This window comes from Rhyacophila brunnea, unplaced genomic scaffold (assembly GCF_057557595.1).
Source record: "Rhyacophila brunnea isolate RB1 unplaced genomic scaffold, BYU_Rbru_1.0 scaffold_1, whole genome shotgun sequence".
NCBI lineage: Eukaryota > Metazoa > Arthropoda > Insecta > Trichoptera > Rhyacophilidae > Rhyacophila > Rhyacophila brunnea.
This window is the reverse complement of record NW_028232751.1, coordinates 27,738,527-27,757,077: the sequence shown is the minus strand read 5'-3', so window position 1 is coordinate 27,757,077 and position 18,551 is coordinate 27,738,527. Positions and strand designations below refer to the sequence as shown.

Here is an 18,551-nt window from a genome sequence, read left to right as displayed (position 1 = left end):
AATATAAAATTAACAGAACCCGATAAGTACAATACATATTATTGAGATACACATTATTGAAGATATCGGTCGTGATACAAGCAAAATTTAAAAATATAAAATGCCTGAAAATATTGAAATAATACGATACACTATTGGTTCAAATAAGACATAATTTATTTATTTCAGCGAATTGCGATGTATGAACATAATATTTCTTACTGATTTAGATTTTTTAAATATCGTGGCACAGTACCTACCTACCTACAAGTATTTTTTCAATTCTCTAGTTTATTCATTTAAAGTTATACTTAATAATTATCATTGAATTTTTTTCAATGCCATAGAAAATGGCATTCATAACATATTTTTATATCCACCTAGGCGCCTACAGAAAAATGTTTAATAAAGTTATTAGGTACCTAGGTACTATAATAAGGTACACCCAAAAACGGACACGATATAACGTTTACGTTTTATTTCTTTAAAACATTTTTCATTTTCTTTCTGCGTTTATGAATTGCTGTAGTAAAATATCAATACTTTTGAAGGTAATAGTTACCATTATTACCTACATTGTCAGTAAGTACCGATTGGACAGTATTGTATATCTCTTTAGTGATCAACATCGCTATTTTTTCAAGATAACAATTAAAGCTGCCATTTAAATAAAATTGTCTATTTTATTGGCCATGGAAACTTTGTAATAAAAATAATATCTCATAAAACCATTTTTTTCGTGTGTTATCTTATGTTATAATATTGATATAGTGATCAGAATGACTTTTTTATGACAATATATTTATTACTACCGACCTACCACACAATAATAAAGAACATATTTTTTACCAATAACCCTAAATTCATTTTGTTCACACGTCATGATGTCGATAATCTTTAGATATATGGATATTTTAGTATACCTTATATTTTAGATTGAGGGTGTTTCCTTATTAACATGCTTTGAAAACGTAAAATACAATGGATTAAGTATACTTTACACACGTATCCATGATAATAAATTATGTTATACAATATGGTTATAGATAGCAACACTTGTCTATCGGCACTGACGTAATTCATAACAATCATAACATAACCTAAAACCGGTTAACTGTCAAAATCAGGTGATCGATTAATAGTTTTAGCATCATTAATGATTAGAATCCTCGGTACAGGTCGGTTATGTGGAATACAGCGGCAAACACATTTTGAAAATACCCGATATACTGGATTATTTGTTAGTTTAGGTTAGGTTTGGTAAGGTCAACCTAACAAATAATCTAGTATATCGGCTATTTTCAAAATGTGTTTGCCGCTGTATTCCACATAACCGACTTGTACCGAATCCTCCATATCATCACGTTAAGCACGATAACTATGTAATAGCTCAAATTTATTGATAATGTTTATTTTTGAACATTTGACACCCTCCTATCCTTATGAACTTATCACATAATTCAACACCTCCCATAAAATAGAAGAGATAAGTTGTAGAATGAAAAATATTATAGTATTTAAGTACGTAATAGGTTGCATTGAGAAATGTTTTTACACATGTTTGAATTTACGAGATATATCGGTAGGTAGTAACAAGCCTCCCTTTGGCTCCGAACGAATACGGGAGGAACCGCAGGAGAGAGGTAGAATATTTTTGTTCGGGGACTTAGGATGAACACTATTTTGATGAAATGATTTATTGACAGTAGAAATTATAAAGATGGTAAGTAAACAATATTGTGTTTTTACAACGCATGTACAGGGAATAGTTTCGGAGTAGGTACATATTTAGAACACGTTTAACTGCTTCAACGTGGAGGTCGATTTATTTGTAAGTTATTTGACAAAAAATCCTGGGCGCTGGCCCATAGTAAATGTAGCTATGCAGGTACTCCGGCAGTTTCAAAAAAATAGGTGTTGTATTTTCATGGTCATTTTATGCTTAATATATATATTTTGAATACTCTGTGAAATGTAATATAAAACAATAAAAAGATGCATTTTATAAATTTGGTTTGGAATTTTATGTCTTCCTTTGTCTCGAACATTTTTTTATATACACTAATAATTATACAATTGATTATCTTATTTACAAATACACACACAAAATTATTAAATTTAATATATGTATCCAATGAAACAAAAATTTGCAAAGTTTCGGGACACTTGTTTTAATAACAAACAAGATACACTGTGGAAAAATCACAGATACCTATAGGCACATCTAAATACCTGTGTCCGGAAATTTGTACATAATATATTTCCGATATGACATTTTACGGCGAACTACATATTATGTAGTTCACTGTAAAATGTCTTATCGGAAATATGCCGTAAAATGTCATATCGGAAATATATGCTCGTATATTAATACATTGGACGCTAACGACGCGCCCAGTGCGTAACAATTAAGATGGCCATTCGATAATTAAAAAGTAATTATCTAGTCAGCAGTCAATGTGTTATTAAAGACCGTCCAACCTCTGGGTCATATAGTACTGAGATAAAATTCATGTCTAAATTAAACACCGTTCTTGTTGGTTTACAGGAAGCCAGCGGCAAACAAATTTTCAACATAGCCGATATACTGGATTATTTGTTAGGTTAGGTAAGGTTTGGTTTTCATTCTTGAATTCATGAATTTTGCCAAAATCAGCTATGAAAATAGAGATATCAGTGTATACGGTCATCTCTATCCGATAAGAAAGCTCACGGCGAACTGTGGACTACAGTGAATTGTAATACGTTCAATTTACATGTAACTGTAAATACCCATTAAAAAAATCATCAGAATCTTATCAATGAATAAATCATTGCATCGAAACAGAAGTAAACAAATTATGGAAAAGTAAGGATACTGACACAAATGTATACTTTGAATGGAATTCTTTACATGAAAAAACTATTTTGAGACGAATATAAGAAAATAATAATATTGGAAAGCCATCCAGCTCTGGATGCGTTTAGAAAAATAGATCATTACACAATTCTCCATCACAAATTAAACACTGTATTAGCCATCTATGCCAATATTAATTTTTATTGCAAGAGGAGGAGAGAGGAGATGGTGTCGAGCTATGATGTAGGCAGTTGAGGCCCACGCGGGGGTAGCATCATTATTAATAATGTAATAGGCTATAAACCTCAATGGACTGTGTAATACTACCACATGCTGGTATAATTTTGGTAGTCTGCATTCTTTACATATACGAGATATGTTTACAATCTATCCAAATAAATGAAAATGTTACTTACCCTCCATTAACACCAATAAGAGCTCCATCTGTACTCTGGTGTCTATTGACATTCTGTTAATTCTGAAAAGGAATACATGTTCTCTTGTATGATTTCAACCTATTATTATTCGATAAAAGAGATTATGTAATGAGAGTTTAACATGCTAGTGGAAAACACATTGTTATTAAATATATCCAAGAATACAATATAACTGAATAAAATGTTCACTTACTGATATATTTCTCCAACTGTTAAACTTTTCACGCTTTAATTTAGCTGTCATGCCATGGGATTATCGACAAAAATATATTGAAAAGTCTTACGCGAACAAATTTATAAGGCATTTTCGGACACCGTTCGAAGCACCAACTTTTCAAGCAACTACACCGTTTTCAAGTAAGTTTCATCTTTTATAATAACTGCTTATTTCAAAAATTGGGGTCCTGTCCATTTGGTTTTACTGTTTTGTTTTTAAATTTCTTCTCACATAAATAAGAAGTCAAAAATACTGGCTTAGAGATAGATATTGTTCATTATTGTCAGCAGCAATTAAAAAAAATTGCAAAGGTGCAAATATTTGAGGGGTGTAGAAACAAAAAAGGCAGTTTCCACTTTCATAAAAAGTTGGCAAATCAATGAAAAAGTTTTATTTCTTTCTTAGGTGTAAATCTTCTATGAAAAGTATTTTAATATTATGTTCTTATAAATATTTCCTTACTATTTCAATATAATTTACTAATATGGCATGATTTTTAAAATATTTTTTTAATGGAAACTGTTACTTTTGTTTCCCACACGCAAAACAGCCGCTATTGTTATAAACACAACTGAAAGTTGCCGGGTCTGTTTCACAATGTAATTTTTAAAATGTTGTATGGTGGATTTAAGATTTTTATTAATAGACCTACACTCGCCTGTCGACCCTTCCGCCATAGTAAATGTAGAAGACAGTTGGCGTAGTATGCCTTCGCAGGAAGTGGCATACATACATAAAAACACAACCACAGATGATGTTAATGAGCTCGCAGTTTATTGGCTCACATAATACTATATATCTTGTTGACATGATATACTGGTTTGAAAAAAAATATGGTAGCAAAACTGACATTACTGCCACTAAAATTTCCTACATCAAACTGAGATGTTTAAAAGTTGTAATATCTTACCGTGTTGTCATCATCAAAGTCCCAATGCTGAGAGGATGTAGTACTCCCAGCGGCAGCACCTTCAACCAGCGCAGTGTCCTCTGGGATGACAGCAAATCTGGCGCGCTGCATACATGGCGAGTTGGCGTATGTGTCTGCGGTTAACGGTTAGCACGACGTCATTTATCACCTGACGAAGATATTCGGATGGCAATGCAAAAATTACGAAACGAATTGACCGAGCCGGAATGGCCTTTGTCAAGTCTTTTTAACATCCTTAATCCTTTATACCTTCCAAATATGTATTCCAAAATTTTTACCAATTTTAAGTAACCCTCGTTGCTCCAAAAAAGTCTTATAGAAAGTTAATTTAATAAAATTAACAGGTAAAGCTATTCAGATTATTCATAGTGGCATGTCAAAATATGTTATCCTTCTTCAATAACAAAATATATCATGTGATTTATTGCACAAAAGACATAGATTCTAAGTAAATAATAATATGGTACTTGTTTCGTATACAGATATATGCCGATATTTGTTTGGAGGACATTTAAATATAACAAAACCTAATACAACCCATGACTGCTGATTAAGGCTAGATACTTAGACATACTTAGGCATATGCAGCTGAAAATTGACTGCATAACATAGTGGCAAAATTTAGAAACACCAAAATAAAAAAAAATCATTGCTATGATTTAATTAATATGGTTTTGAATGCCGTTCACTCGTTTCCGATATAACAAAATGGTTTAAAGTACCATTCATCTATGCAAATGCAAAAGACTATCAGTATATTATAATAATGAACAATTACTATATTATTATTCAAATCTATTCAAGACATTTTTTTGTACCCATGCGTCAAATTTATTGTATTTGATGTATTGTTATAAATCGAATAGAAAGGTACTTTATTTAATTAAACCCTTGATAACACATGTATTAAATTATTTAAAGTTGATAATAACTGAATTTATAATGTACAGTTTTCATATTTTTAGGATTTTATGTTAATTTTAATATACAGTCGAACTCGGTTATTATGATCACGGACATAGCTTACGGATGTAATAAGGAAACATTGGTAATCCCACAAACACGCACTTCAATTCTATGCTAATTATATTAGCTCCATTTGTAAATTTGGAGGCGCTGATTCCACCTCCACATTAAATGGAGTTAACGGCTCACGTGCGACACGTAGATCAAAATGAAGGTTTTATGGTATTTTCAGAGGTTAAGCCTGGACACACCTACTATATGCACACGAAAGTATGTGTGCTTCTGTGCAGGTCCTTTTTTTTAGTTTTTATCTTTTTATTTTCAGTTGTGTAGCTATAGGATGTTTTATCACATTTGAATGGTCAAAGACAGCTTATAATCAATATCTTTAGAACTATCTTCAAATATGTTAATCGTTCCCATTTTTTGAATAATAAAATGCCTAATTCTTGTCAACTTTGGGATCACAGAGATTATAAATATAATTTTTTATCGTAAATATTTCACTATATAATGTTAACATTAATTTTACTAATGGTTTTATAAATGCGTTTAAAAATTAATAAACCTAAAAAATCTTAACACCACTGCACATGGATGTACTGAAATATGACTATATTCTAAAACATTAGATCAAGAGGTTTAAAAGAATACTATTATATGTAATAAAAATACTTTATGCAGTCCTCAAATGCTTAAAATAAATATAAAGGATAATAAGGCTTCAAAATTATACCAGGCTTATGCTCTGAAAATACCATAAAACTCCATTTTGATCTACGTGGGGCATGTGGGCCCTTAAGAATATTTTGAACATTTCCTCATACTTTTGCATAAATGCGAATCTGGTATCGAATTCGATTTTTTTTTGTATGAATACCAAAATGAAAAATATAGAAAGCTGAAATGGGCCTTGTGCCGCAAAAAGTCTTCATTTGGGCCGCAGGTTGCCCATGCCTGATCTAAACTATCAACTATGCAAAGAGAATGTTAAATTAATAAAACATCTTTCCATTTGGCTCTAAGTATTTACTAAGTAGGTTGTGTCAGGTTTTTGCTTAGTTTTAAGTTTCCACATTTTATGGACCACACAAAATATTATCTGCCTATATTGAGATACTAAACAGACGGAATCGCCGCCAACTAGAACTGGTTGCTTGTTCACATGAATGTATACAGACATTTTTATTTTTCTTCTTTTAGTGTCAAATAACTGCACATAATCTACCGAATACTATTATTACTTCTCGCTTTTGATTATTCTGGGCAACAAAGTTATTCAATGTGTATCTCTACTTGTTGAACTTTGTTCCCAACTGCCTTTATTTAATTATACCCCCCACGAGTGGAACATATCGTGATGGGATATTTGAGTTATTATTACGTTGGTTACAATAGGCAATTACAGAGTAACCAAGGTAATAGCAACTCAATAATCCCGGTGCGATACATTCAATCGTGCTTGATATAATGGAATAAAAGCGCTGGTATGGGTGACTACAGTTGCGAAGACTTAACTAAATGGTTATTTAAATTTGACTTGAGAATTATTTACTTACATGTAATTATTAGAAAATGGTGAAAATTGTATCCGTGGTACACTTCATAAAAATAAGAAAGTTTCAGTTTTTCATACATAAATAAACTGAACATATTCATTTATATTTAAGGTGTCGCGTGACATTACTGTCTACTTTACATACGATAGAGATTACTACCTACACAATAGGGTGTCATAACTTTGTTTGAGAATTGTTTATCTTCAAATATTTTACCACAAAACCTCTTAAAAGTTACGTATTGGCGGGTAGCAGCTTTTTTAGCTTCTGATTCAAAAACCACTTTTGGACCTCTACCTGATCAGTAGGGTTTGACGTTTATTGATATATTTGGATAACTTTGTATTAATTTTCTTTGCGCGTTATTTTATCAACTCTAAAAAGGATTACATTAAAAATCAAATAACATTTATTAGTCACGCTAAATCGCATTTTTTTTAACAAAAACAAAAATATGATACTTGTGTTCAAAGCTTATTGTAATTTTTATGACATAATATGTGATAACAATATTATAACTATACTACGGTGAACTGACTCTAATAATAAATTAAGCTGTAACTCTAACGCAAGGTATCTGTATCCTCACTTCTATTCTCTCCCTATAACTCATTCTCTAAATTTGAGTCAAACGACACATTCAGAAGCCTCTGTAATTAATAGACTTTACAAACTGCTCAATTTTATTGCTTATGTGTGACATGGCAAGTTCACTGTTCTTCTAAGTTCTTCATCAGAGATCTTGTTTACAATAAGGGGTAAGATACCTGACACTCTTTCCTTTTGTCATGTCAGTATAATCTTCAGCTGAATATTTTATTTTTGGTGGTTTAATTAACCTGAGACGCGTAGAGACATCATTTTAAATGTATTTAAGTATACATCTCAGTGAAATTTCTCTTATGTGGCTCCTTCTATAAAATAACATTTACATAATGTGCTAATACGATTTATCTAAAACTATATCTTGTGATAAAACATAATATCTCAAAAACAAATAATTTTGAATATGTGCCTCATCTTTGAATAATAACTAAACAGGTGCATACACTTTTATCTGGTAGGTATATCACAAGAACTTTAATATTTTCAGAAGGGTCGTAGTAGCAACATAAAGTTTTAAAATATAATTGACGGTTCTGAGAATGTGCCACTGTTACTGGTTGACTATGTATTAGCTGGTTTCTGATAACTAAACCAATAACGAAACTGATTGGAATATGTCATAACGGTGTTTTACTACTATATTCATCAGGTTTGCAACTTATTTTCTATTTCAGGAATATTTATTTGAACTGGTGAATAGGGTATAATAAACATATTTTCGCAACTAACCAGGGCTTTACGAGCCCCTGAATAATTCCGAGGGCCTGTAGTGGATCCGTCTAAGGTTGTAAAAAAAGTGTCTCAATGGTTATCCACTTGTATATTATAACAGTCTGCCAATTAATTGCTATATTGCATAGCAATGCCTTTCCTACCTATATTAATTACCATTGTAAGTCACAGCCCTTGATTTAAATAAAATTTAGTATAGAACTAAAAATTTCTTGCCCCAAATAAATTGACTGCAACGGCGAATACCTATCACCTGCGCTTTGCAGATGACATTGTTGTCTTTTTGAAACGATCCAGAAGATCTTCAGAACAGAATGCAGGAGCTTACAAATGAAAGCGACAAAATAGGTTTAAAGACAAAAGTAATGATAACCTGCTGTGCTTAACCAAAAGGGATCCTCATCAATGTCTATCTCAGTCAACAAATGTCAATGTCAATGTCAAATGTCAATTGTTCGCAGAACCTAACTGGCATGGTGTGCATTTCGATGCCTGAATAGTATCTTTAAAAATGACTTCTGTGTCTTAAGTGTAAAGCGTTCAAACAATATATGTTAACAACGCTTACACGTATGGTTTCTTAATGTAAAAGAAATCCAAAAATTACAAGTAGAATAACATGTCATGGAAAGGTGAATGTTAAGCATAATGTAGAATGATCACAAAAGAATCCAATAGATTGGGAAGCAGACAAGGGTCGCGAATTGCTGTCATACAGTGGTACCCAAGGAACACTAAATGACTGCAAGGATGCCCTAATACCCGCTGGATAGACGAACTCATCGGATAGTACCTGTGGAAGTGATAATTTATACGTCTAGCAGAACCACCGAACCAAGTTCTGCTGCAAATTGACTCGATAGCCTAATCAGTCACAAACTCTGGCTACAGTAAATAGATCAATATTGTATTGCATTTTTTTGAAGATGAAGACAGTTTGTTGCAAAGACAAGCTCTCGCACTATACAGCCCGCTTCATTACAATATTCAACACTAATTATTGGTTTGTATGTATGTGCACTTGCATTAAAAAGACAAATACAATCGTACTTGTTTATTACGAGGAAGATGGGACTGACTGAATTTGCTCATTATAAGCATTACTCGTTATATTGTTATAACATTTTTCGTGCCACGTTCTATTTAAGCACATAAAAAATCTGAAAACCATCGTAAAAATCCCCGAAACAAGCATGTCATTCATAAACTACAAAAGAAGTTGTTTATTGTAATGAAATGTTGAGCCGCCGGTGCTGGTAGGTACCAACTGGCTTCACAAAGCTTGAATTTTTTACATGCAATATCAACCATATGCCTCCGATAATGTAATGTTGTCGGCGAAAACACCAATTAGGTATTTAGATACTTAACTAGTGTCATAAATGTAATCCGATCCCGGCGGCATCGGTCTACTTAACTGCCCGGTCGGATTTTATTGCTTAGGGTCGAAAATGTTGTTTTTAAATGATCGACACATTAACAGGTTTGCTCGGTAAACCTGAGAAATAGCTCGTTATAAAAGTGAATAAATGTATAGAGAAAATCATAAACTAAAATGTCTCGCTATTTCCTTGATCATAATAATCAATTTCGACTGTATTACAATATTTGGTTCTATTATCAACTTACAAGTTTAATATAAATAATAATATAGATTTTTATACATTTAAACTGACCAAAAAAATTCAAAATTTTTGTTCAACAACGTTTCTGATTTTCATGCTAATTGCTTAGTTTTAATGTTGATTTTTTTTCTTCTATCATATTGTATTTTCAAATTAGAGCAATATATTCATTTTTATTACCACGTTTTTATTAGCTCGTATTCTTGTTTGTCCGGTACAGATTTTTTCTTGTGTGTCCATTATAAATTTTTTCTTGTTTGTCTAAGATTTGTATTGGACGATTGAAGATTTTTAACTAGCTTCCCGACTAGCTAGACATTTGAAACTTTTAGAATATATCAGAACACGACGACAATGCGTTCTTTTAATACATTTAGCCATTTTTAAGCAAAATTGAATTCGTTCTCAGTTAATTCTGTATTGTAAGTTATTATTGTTGGTTGCTAAGGGGGTCTTAGCAACTAAATTATTAATATATACGTGCGTTATTATGGAAATCCATGTGAAATGTCAAAATGACATTTCAATATTCTATATTTATTCAGTATTTCTATCAAGTACAATAAAAAGTTTTTATTAATACATAGAATTGTCAAGTTTATATGATTCAACAGAAAATTTAAAAACGTGGTATATAAAAAGTTCTTTTTATCTTGTAATTATTAGCTGTTGAGATTCTTGATTGTAATAAAATTTTAGCGAACTAAAATTAGAGATAATATCGGTGTTGGTTTCTCCTGCTATTAAAATTTTAAACATTTTTATCACATACTTTTGACAGGTTTTAGAATTTAAGCTACATAGAATATGTTTGCATTTTTTATTACATTTTGATCATGTGTGGACTCATCGGTTTTGTGAAATAGACACCTAATTTTAATAATATCTGAATTTATTGTTGATGTCAGTGGGTGACATAATAGTTGGCGATTACTCACTGGGTAGTGGTTGCAGTCTTGATCTTTGAGATGGTGTTGCAGCGTTGGCCGCTTGATTTGCCCCTGTGGTTGCGCCAGCCACATCGGCGTGGAGAACTGTGGTGGCAGAGACTGCATTAGTCTCGACCGCCGATGTCACCTTGAATCTACCGCGTGCCTGCATTCTTCCTTCTGAAAAAAAATGAAAATTATTGTAACAATAATGTGATTAAAATAATTAGTTTTTAAATAAGTACTTGATAGAAACTAGGTGGGTATTAAATTTATATTATAACTTATATAAACTTTTCTCAAAACATAATAATTATAGCATTAACCTGGTGATAATTAACGAATTATTTATTATGTCTCTTACGACATTGTGTTTAATTCACAAACTCAACAATGTTAAATTTAGTATACAATATCATCATAATTATCAGCTTGTGGATGAAGACCTTCTCAAGCTCTTTCCATTATTTTTCGTCTTTTATTCATCGCTGCAACTTAATTTCGTTGAATGTTGATAATTCAATAATCCAGCATATCCTGAGGCAGCCTTTTGGTCATCGTATGTCCCTCAGATACTACTGTATTACTACATTTCTCCAGCAGCCACCCTTTCTACGAGCTGTGTGGGTTTTAGCATATTTAATTACCCTTCATTATTCATTCGATCCTTTTTCTGTCTTTACATACATCTCTCCATACCACATAGTGCCACTCTAAATTTATAGATTTCTCTATTACTAAAAGACCAAATTTAACATGCATACGTAAACACAAATTGCTGAAATATACCGCGCTTCAGACGTAATCCATTTCACGTCAACTTTTTCCGGCTTACAATTTCCGTGTCCGGAAATTTGTACGTATGCAGTTCAGAAATATATGGTCGTATAGTAAAGACCGTCCAACCTCTTTGGGTCGTATAGTACTGAGATAAAATTCATGTCTAAATAAAACACGGTTCTTGTCGGTTTACAGGAAGCCACGGCAAACAAATTTTGGAAATAGCCGATATACTGGATTATTTGTTAGGTTAGGTACATTATTGTCTGCAATGCTCCACGAACAACGCGATTTTTGAAATTATACTTCTTTTGGCGCGTTTGGGAAAACAGATCCGACTTTATTTTTGGCGTGTGACGAAGTTGCGCGCGCCGATGTAACACGTTTGTCGTATGACGGAAGTTGCGAGCGCCGATGCAACACATTATATTTTATTATTATGATTATATTCATTTCGGTCTCCAGGGTACATGCGCATGCGCATAATGTCATTTAATTAGTCATTCAATACAACCAAGTAAACAGCATTGTGTCATAATAAATATATATGTTTATAAACAAATTTCTGGAGACTAACATTCTACACTGATAATTTATATTCATAAAACTTTATTTATATTGGAGTGTATACTTATTTATTTTTCATTGTGAAGATTGTGTATCAAGATTTGAGGGATTATTTATGTATGTATTATTTATGAGTAAAATTATATATCAATAAATAAATCAATTTTGTGAATGTTGAGTTGATAAATAATTTTAATTCATCATGGACACTTCTCAATCGATTATAATCGCTGTATGGCAAAGATGAGTTTTGGTCCAATACAATAATTAAATTAGAATTATCATGTACTATATGAGACACAGAGGAATCGCGTACGTTTTCATCAACCTAATCCACTGTAATATTTATAGACTCAGGTAACGGCTTATTTTGTTTTGTTACGCCAAAGAAGTATAACTTCTAACGCGCGTACATGAGTACACACACCGATTTTTTATTGAACGAATAATTCAAAAGATTTCGGAAATTAATATTCTTTATTAAACAAACATGATTTGGAAATACCTCAGAAATATACATATCAGAAAAGATCTTCAAAAAATATGACGCCCCGAACAGGACTTGAACTTGCATCCACCAGATTATGGCCAATATGGTTTACCAATTTATTCAACTACGTTGCCTTACCTAATTACGACGAAATTAACTAATAGAGCACTTCTGAATCGATTATAACCACTGTATGGCAAATGTAAGTTTTGGTCCAATACAATAATTAAACTACAATTATCATGTGCTATATGAGACACAGATGAATCGCGTACGTGTTCATCAACCTAATCCACTGTAATATTAATAGACTCAGGTAACGGCATATTTTGTTTTGTTACGCCTAATAAGTATAACTTCTAATGCGCGTACATAATTTTTCATCTCGGTGCTATAGAAATGAGCATAATTAATATATAGCAGCGATTTCCAAACAAAGAGGCGCGAAAAATTTAACACAAATGTAGCCACAGGTTTGCAAATGCATAGTTTATAAAGAGCCTGGGGCCCGGGCATAACAGACATCACAAATTCAATCTAACAGTTTAAAAAAAGTCGCCTGCGGTGCTACTTTATTTCAAGCTATTAAATATTTTAAATATGTAGTTGTACATTGCAATTTGATGTGATACCTACCTATATGATGATTGCTATAGGTACTTAAATGATAACTCCCGTGTATAATTTAGGAAACACTACTTTAGAGCATCACACTGCCCTTAACCTCAGCGATAGATAGGTGGGCCCTTCGAATATTTTGGCCTGGGGGCCCGCTTCAGGATGTGGGGGCCATGATAGAATCCATTTGTCAATGAACGATGATGAATTTTGGATTGACTACTATTGAAAAGGAAAAATATGATAGAATTATCATGCAATAATTCATTAAAACAAAAACCCTACTTCAATTTTGATTGAATTGAAGTGAAGAAATAATATAATGCTTTGTCAAGAAAAGCAATGCAAGTTGTAAGTAAAATAGGTACTACTATATCATTCGTAACATCATATTTTTATGCGAAACGGGATTTTGTGCATTAGCTGCAATGAAATCCAAATATCGACCCCGTTTAGTAGAAAACGAGCACATCACATAAAAGAAACAAGCACATTCATCGCATGAAAAACAAATTAATTTAAAAATGAATATAATAAAAGTACTTTGTTAAATCTTGTTTATTTTTATGCTTAATTAAGTTTTTTTTCTTTTTTGTATTAAGTAATTAAGTAGTACATTTTTGGCTATTTAAAAAAGTGTCTGTATTATTTAATGAAATATAGGGGGGAGGCGCCAAGATTAGATTTTTTTAAAAGGGAGGCGTAGTAACATAAAGTTCACTCCTAAGTGGTGGATATACTATATAGCCCTCCAATGAATGCACGACTAAAACTAAAAATACGACATTTTTTATTATTCACTAGATTCGAAATCCTGTGCATCCAGATATTGTATGAGAAATGTTAGAAAAGTTATGTATGAAAGACGTTCTCCATTTTTATCTGGTTGCCGACCCAGCGCGCTCTGGCCCACAGCAGTTCCGACTGTATCGCTCTATAATTATTATAAAATCGTGTGAGACAGAACTGACATAATTAATTATAGGACGCCATTTTATCCATCGAAGTTTCTTAACTAACAAAGACAATTATTATTATTATACCAACTACGCAATTCTCATTTGTCACGCTTCATCATTATTATGAAAAATTGTAAAAAAAGATATCAATTATGTACTCTGTTTCTTATTATTTCGTAAAAAAACTATTGAAACAGACTCAATGTTGCCAACCGTAGGTAGTTACTATAATTATGTATAGTATTTGTACTATAAATTTGGTCCGCGTACTATGTACAATATTAAAAAGGAGTTCGCCCAAAATACTTTATTTTTATCTTAAAGATTCAAATTCAACATTATAAAATACGCCAAAAGTGCTCCATTTTCAATATTTCCATATTATATATTGGTGCAAAGTGGATACTATAATTTAGATACTACCGTTTAAAAAAAAAAGATTTTTTTTCGGTTAGGTTACATGTTCAAACACGCGCGTTAACATCATTTTACTCCCTACTTCAATTATAGTTTGTCAATTTATGGCTACGGCCGTATGTTGTAGCTTAACCACTGGGGAATGCCAAAATAAATGGCGTATTTTAAAAAAAAACACTACCTTATTCTTAGGTCAATAATTATTATAAAGCAATCATTATTCGTAGGATGTTTATTACACTTGAATGGTCAAAGACATAGCTTATGAGTATCTTTAGAATTATCTTCAAATGTGTTAATCTTGCCCATTTTTTGAATAATAAAATGCCTAATTCTTGTCAAATTTGGGATCACAGAGATTATCAATATATTTTTTTATCGTAAATATTTTACTAAAATTATCTCGTCATAAATAACACTAATGGTTTTATAAATGCGTTTAAAAATTAATAAATGTATAAAATCTTAACACCACTGCATAGTTATGTACCGAAATATGACTATATTCTAAAACATTAGAGCGAGAGGTTTAAAATAATACTATTTTATGTAATACAAATACTTTATGCAGTCATAAAATGTTCAAAAAAAATATAAGGGATAATAAGGCTTCAAAATGATATAAATAGATTATCTACAACGTTTAAGGTATGTCCAGGATCATGCTTTGAAAATAGAACAAAAGCTCAATTTTGACCTACGCTGAGCATGTACCCCCTTAATCTAAAGATGGCGCTGATCTATCACAAAGGTAAATTTGAAGTAGACGAAAAACTAAGTCACACGAGGGGCGTTAATATTATTATCTACCTTCCTCAGCAGGAAAATGATAACAGACTAAAATAATGTATTTTTAAATAATATAGTTCAATGACAGTTAACCGTAATTAAAACTCATATTATGTCTAGCTGGTTAGATATCGTTTTGTTTACGGGTATTGTATATCGAGTTGGACTAAAATAATATTATGTTGTAAATTAATTATAGGATGTATATTGCCTTTGGGCTTTGCCTATCTAATTATAATTCAATTGCGTAGGTAGGTGAAACCCACCTTTTCCACTACCCCTGCAATGACGTTAATCCTTATTAAATGAAATATTTCTCTTGTTCTAAAAAGAAGGCCCTCGCCGCCTCATTAACTTGTTGTCAATCGAAAAGTGCTGTAATCGAACATATTTTTCCCAAATACGGAACAAGAAATACCTTCTCAAATACCTACCAAACCAGGTGAAAACTGTGGAATGTGTGCTTTCTTTGTGTTTTTTCTGGCAGCATTAGCCCTTATTAGCATTTTTAAATGGTTTTAGCATTCACGAGACACATCACACATTAATATTGGGCATAGTTAACCCTTTTACTCCCATTCGGCCGATATTTCGGCCCACCATACCTATGCGAAAACTCCATCTGGGCCGATCCATCGGCCGAAAGTTTGGAACCAAATTTACGATTTATTCCAATTTTTTTCCCGTCATATTTCATCTGGTGTAGACAAAGCACTATATTCGCTCTGTGTTAGGTGTGACTAATATTTATTTTAGTGTCCAACTTGTTTATAATTATGTCATACCCTAATAACTCACAAGTCATAATTGTTCTTGCTGTCAAACTGGAGACTAAAGAGGGTCATAAAAATAATAAAACATTATTTTTATGAGACATTTTAAACTGAAATTTCTTTTAGTTGTTTTATGATTCATATATTATCACATTACAAAATGAATTTCGTAATTTTTATGAACTGACCGAACAAACAATGGATGCCCGCTGTTCTTTTGGTAGGATGGTGAAAAAATACATGAATAAATATTACTATAATTGATTTAGTGCTTTGAAACTTATTTTTTGAAATTACTCGAAATTACGAATTCTCTTGCGATTTCGTGAATTGAATTCTTGATTCTTGATCTTGATTCTTGAATACCTTGACACTATACGATTTTTTTTTATTACTTTATAAAAATTCTATTTCATAGGGAAATAATAATATGTTTATTTTTTTCTGTTACTAGATAAGAATAGATTATACTATAAAATATGATACTTATATCAATTATAAATAAAAAAAAATGTTGTCACACTTGTTTTGTAGTTCAAACATAGTTTTATCCATGCATTTCTAAATAAATATTGATACATTATTTTTTTCTTTTGTTTTATTGATCTAAAAACTATCAATATTATTACTTATTATTGCTTTATACACCATTGAGAACACACACATTTTTTTTTTTAAATGTGTAGAATTACTTATTTAAAAAAAACTAAATCGACGATTTTTTGGCAAAAAACGCTTGGGAGTTTTCACAATCTAGGCTAAATCAGCTGGGAGTAAAAGGGTTAATATTCTCGAATTATTTTCCACATCACTGCCGTGGCACCCATTAAGTCAACGGTTAGAGAAACCTTCAGTCGTCTATCTGCTAAAATTTAGCAATCATCTTTAATCATCTTTATTTCATGGTTGTCCAGAGTTGCTTCCACGGGTCGCCCAGTATGATGATCGACTCTAATGGATTGTATATTTATTATATCTACTACTTCATCAAAATATGACTTTGTAGTTTGAAGAAGCAGACTTGCCATGATTCATGAATTACCACCAAGCGTTTACGATTTGTACGGTGTCCCAAATCGACCATGTCGCGTGCCGCATCACCCGAAGACGTGACGTAATAATTATGAACTTGTTAAATCGAATTCAGCAGTTTATGTAAAATTGAGGTAGATAATAATGAGCGCCCTACATATTTTAATTCCAGGATTTTTTAGTATTATTTTGTTTACTTTGAGAATGTATAAAAAGAAACGTTCGCTGATGTAACGCTTACAATATTCGGAAGAGGGTTTTTCTTAACTGTTTTCCCTCGAAAGACTTGTTTGAAAAGCGAAGGTAAATGTAAATTCAACAGCTCAATACTTAGCCAGATTACATGCGGGAAAGGGCATTAATGTACTTACAAGACCCAACCCTAGAAAAATTAGTCAGGAAACCGAGGTCTGCCTCTCAGACCTCACAAGGTCTCAGTTAAAAGAAAAGGTAGGAAAAAAAATGTAACGCTTTAATTGCCTGTTACCTAACTCAAATTATATAGGAATTTAAAAGAATACACTCCAATCAGATGTTTTAAAAATTAAAAATGCAATAAAATAATGTTTTTTTTTATAATGTCACAATGATCATTATTTTTCTTCAGCATCGCAAAGAGTATGACGTCTTGCGAATCCGTTGGATCACGTTTTATTGCTCAAGTAGGTAGGTACTGACATCTCCATCCAAAAGATGGCTTTTTTCGTGCTTTTTATCGTCTGTCATATTTTGGAACTTCAGGGATGAACAAATTAACACCGGAATGGTGATTTTTTAAAAATTTAATACTAAATATTAAAACTACATTTTTATAAATCTTCTTTGGAGCGTGTGTTTTACATTGTTTATGGGCTGTCAAAAGTCTTCTGCCGCGCGGGAAAATCCAGCGCAGAAAGCAATGCGCAAAATGCTGCGTTGCCATTCTTGTTAAATTACTTATTACCAGTGACGTCCCGTGGGGGTAGGCAGATTGAGCGTCGCTTGTGGGCGGCAGTTACTCGAAGGGCAGCAAACCGAGGAGAATCATTTCAAATTTATTACATAGACATAAAAGGTTTAACAGGACTGTATTTTTTTGTCAGGTTCGCGATGTCTAGTTTATTTCCGTTGCCCTTCGACTTCTTTGGTGACCAGAAACGACACGTGCACTGATGATTGATAAAAAATATTGTATAAAAAAAATGGGGCTGCATTTTGGCGCTGTCCAGGGGCGGCATTTTGTCTCGGTGCGTCACTGCTTATAGTATTGCCGGTTTTATTATTTTTTTATTATTATTTATTTTCGCAATCAACCCTTACTGTGTGT

At 32.2% G+C, this 18,551-nt stretch overlaps 1 protein-coding gene across 1 annotated transcript in view; it reads right to left on the bottom strand.

Moving 5' to 3' along the window:
- The window catches only part of LOC147079646 (uncharacterized), a 256,411-nt gene that overhangs the window by 228,495 nt on the left and 9,365 nt on the right, over nucleotides 1-18,551 (bottom strand). Inside the window, exons 2-3 of the mRNA XM_085942773.1 lie at nucleotides 10,830-11,000; nucleotides 4,383-4,516 (exon numbers count right to left, since the gene is read on the bottom strand). Coding sequence (XP_085798899.1) covers nucleotides 4,383-4,516; nucleotides 10,830-10,992 — 297 coding nt within the window. The 5' untranslated portion in view covers nucleotides 10,993-11,000. The remainder of the gene's footprint in view (nucleotides 1-4,382; nucleotides 4,517-10,829; nucleotides 11,001-18,551) is intronic.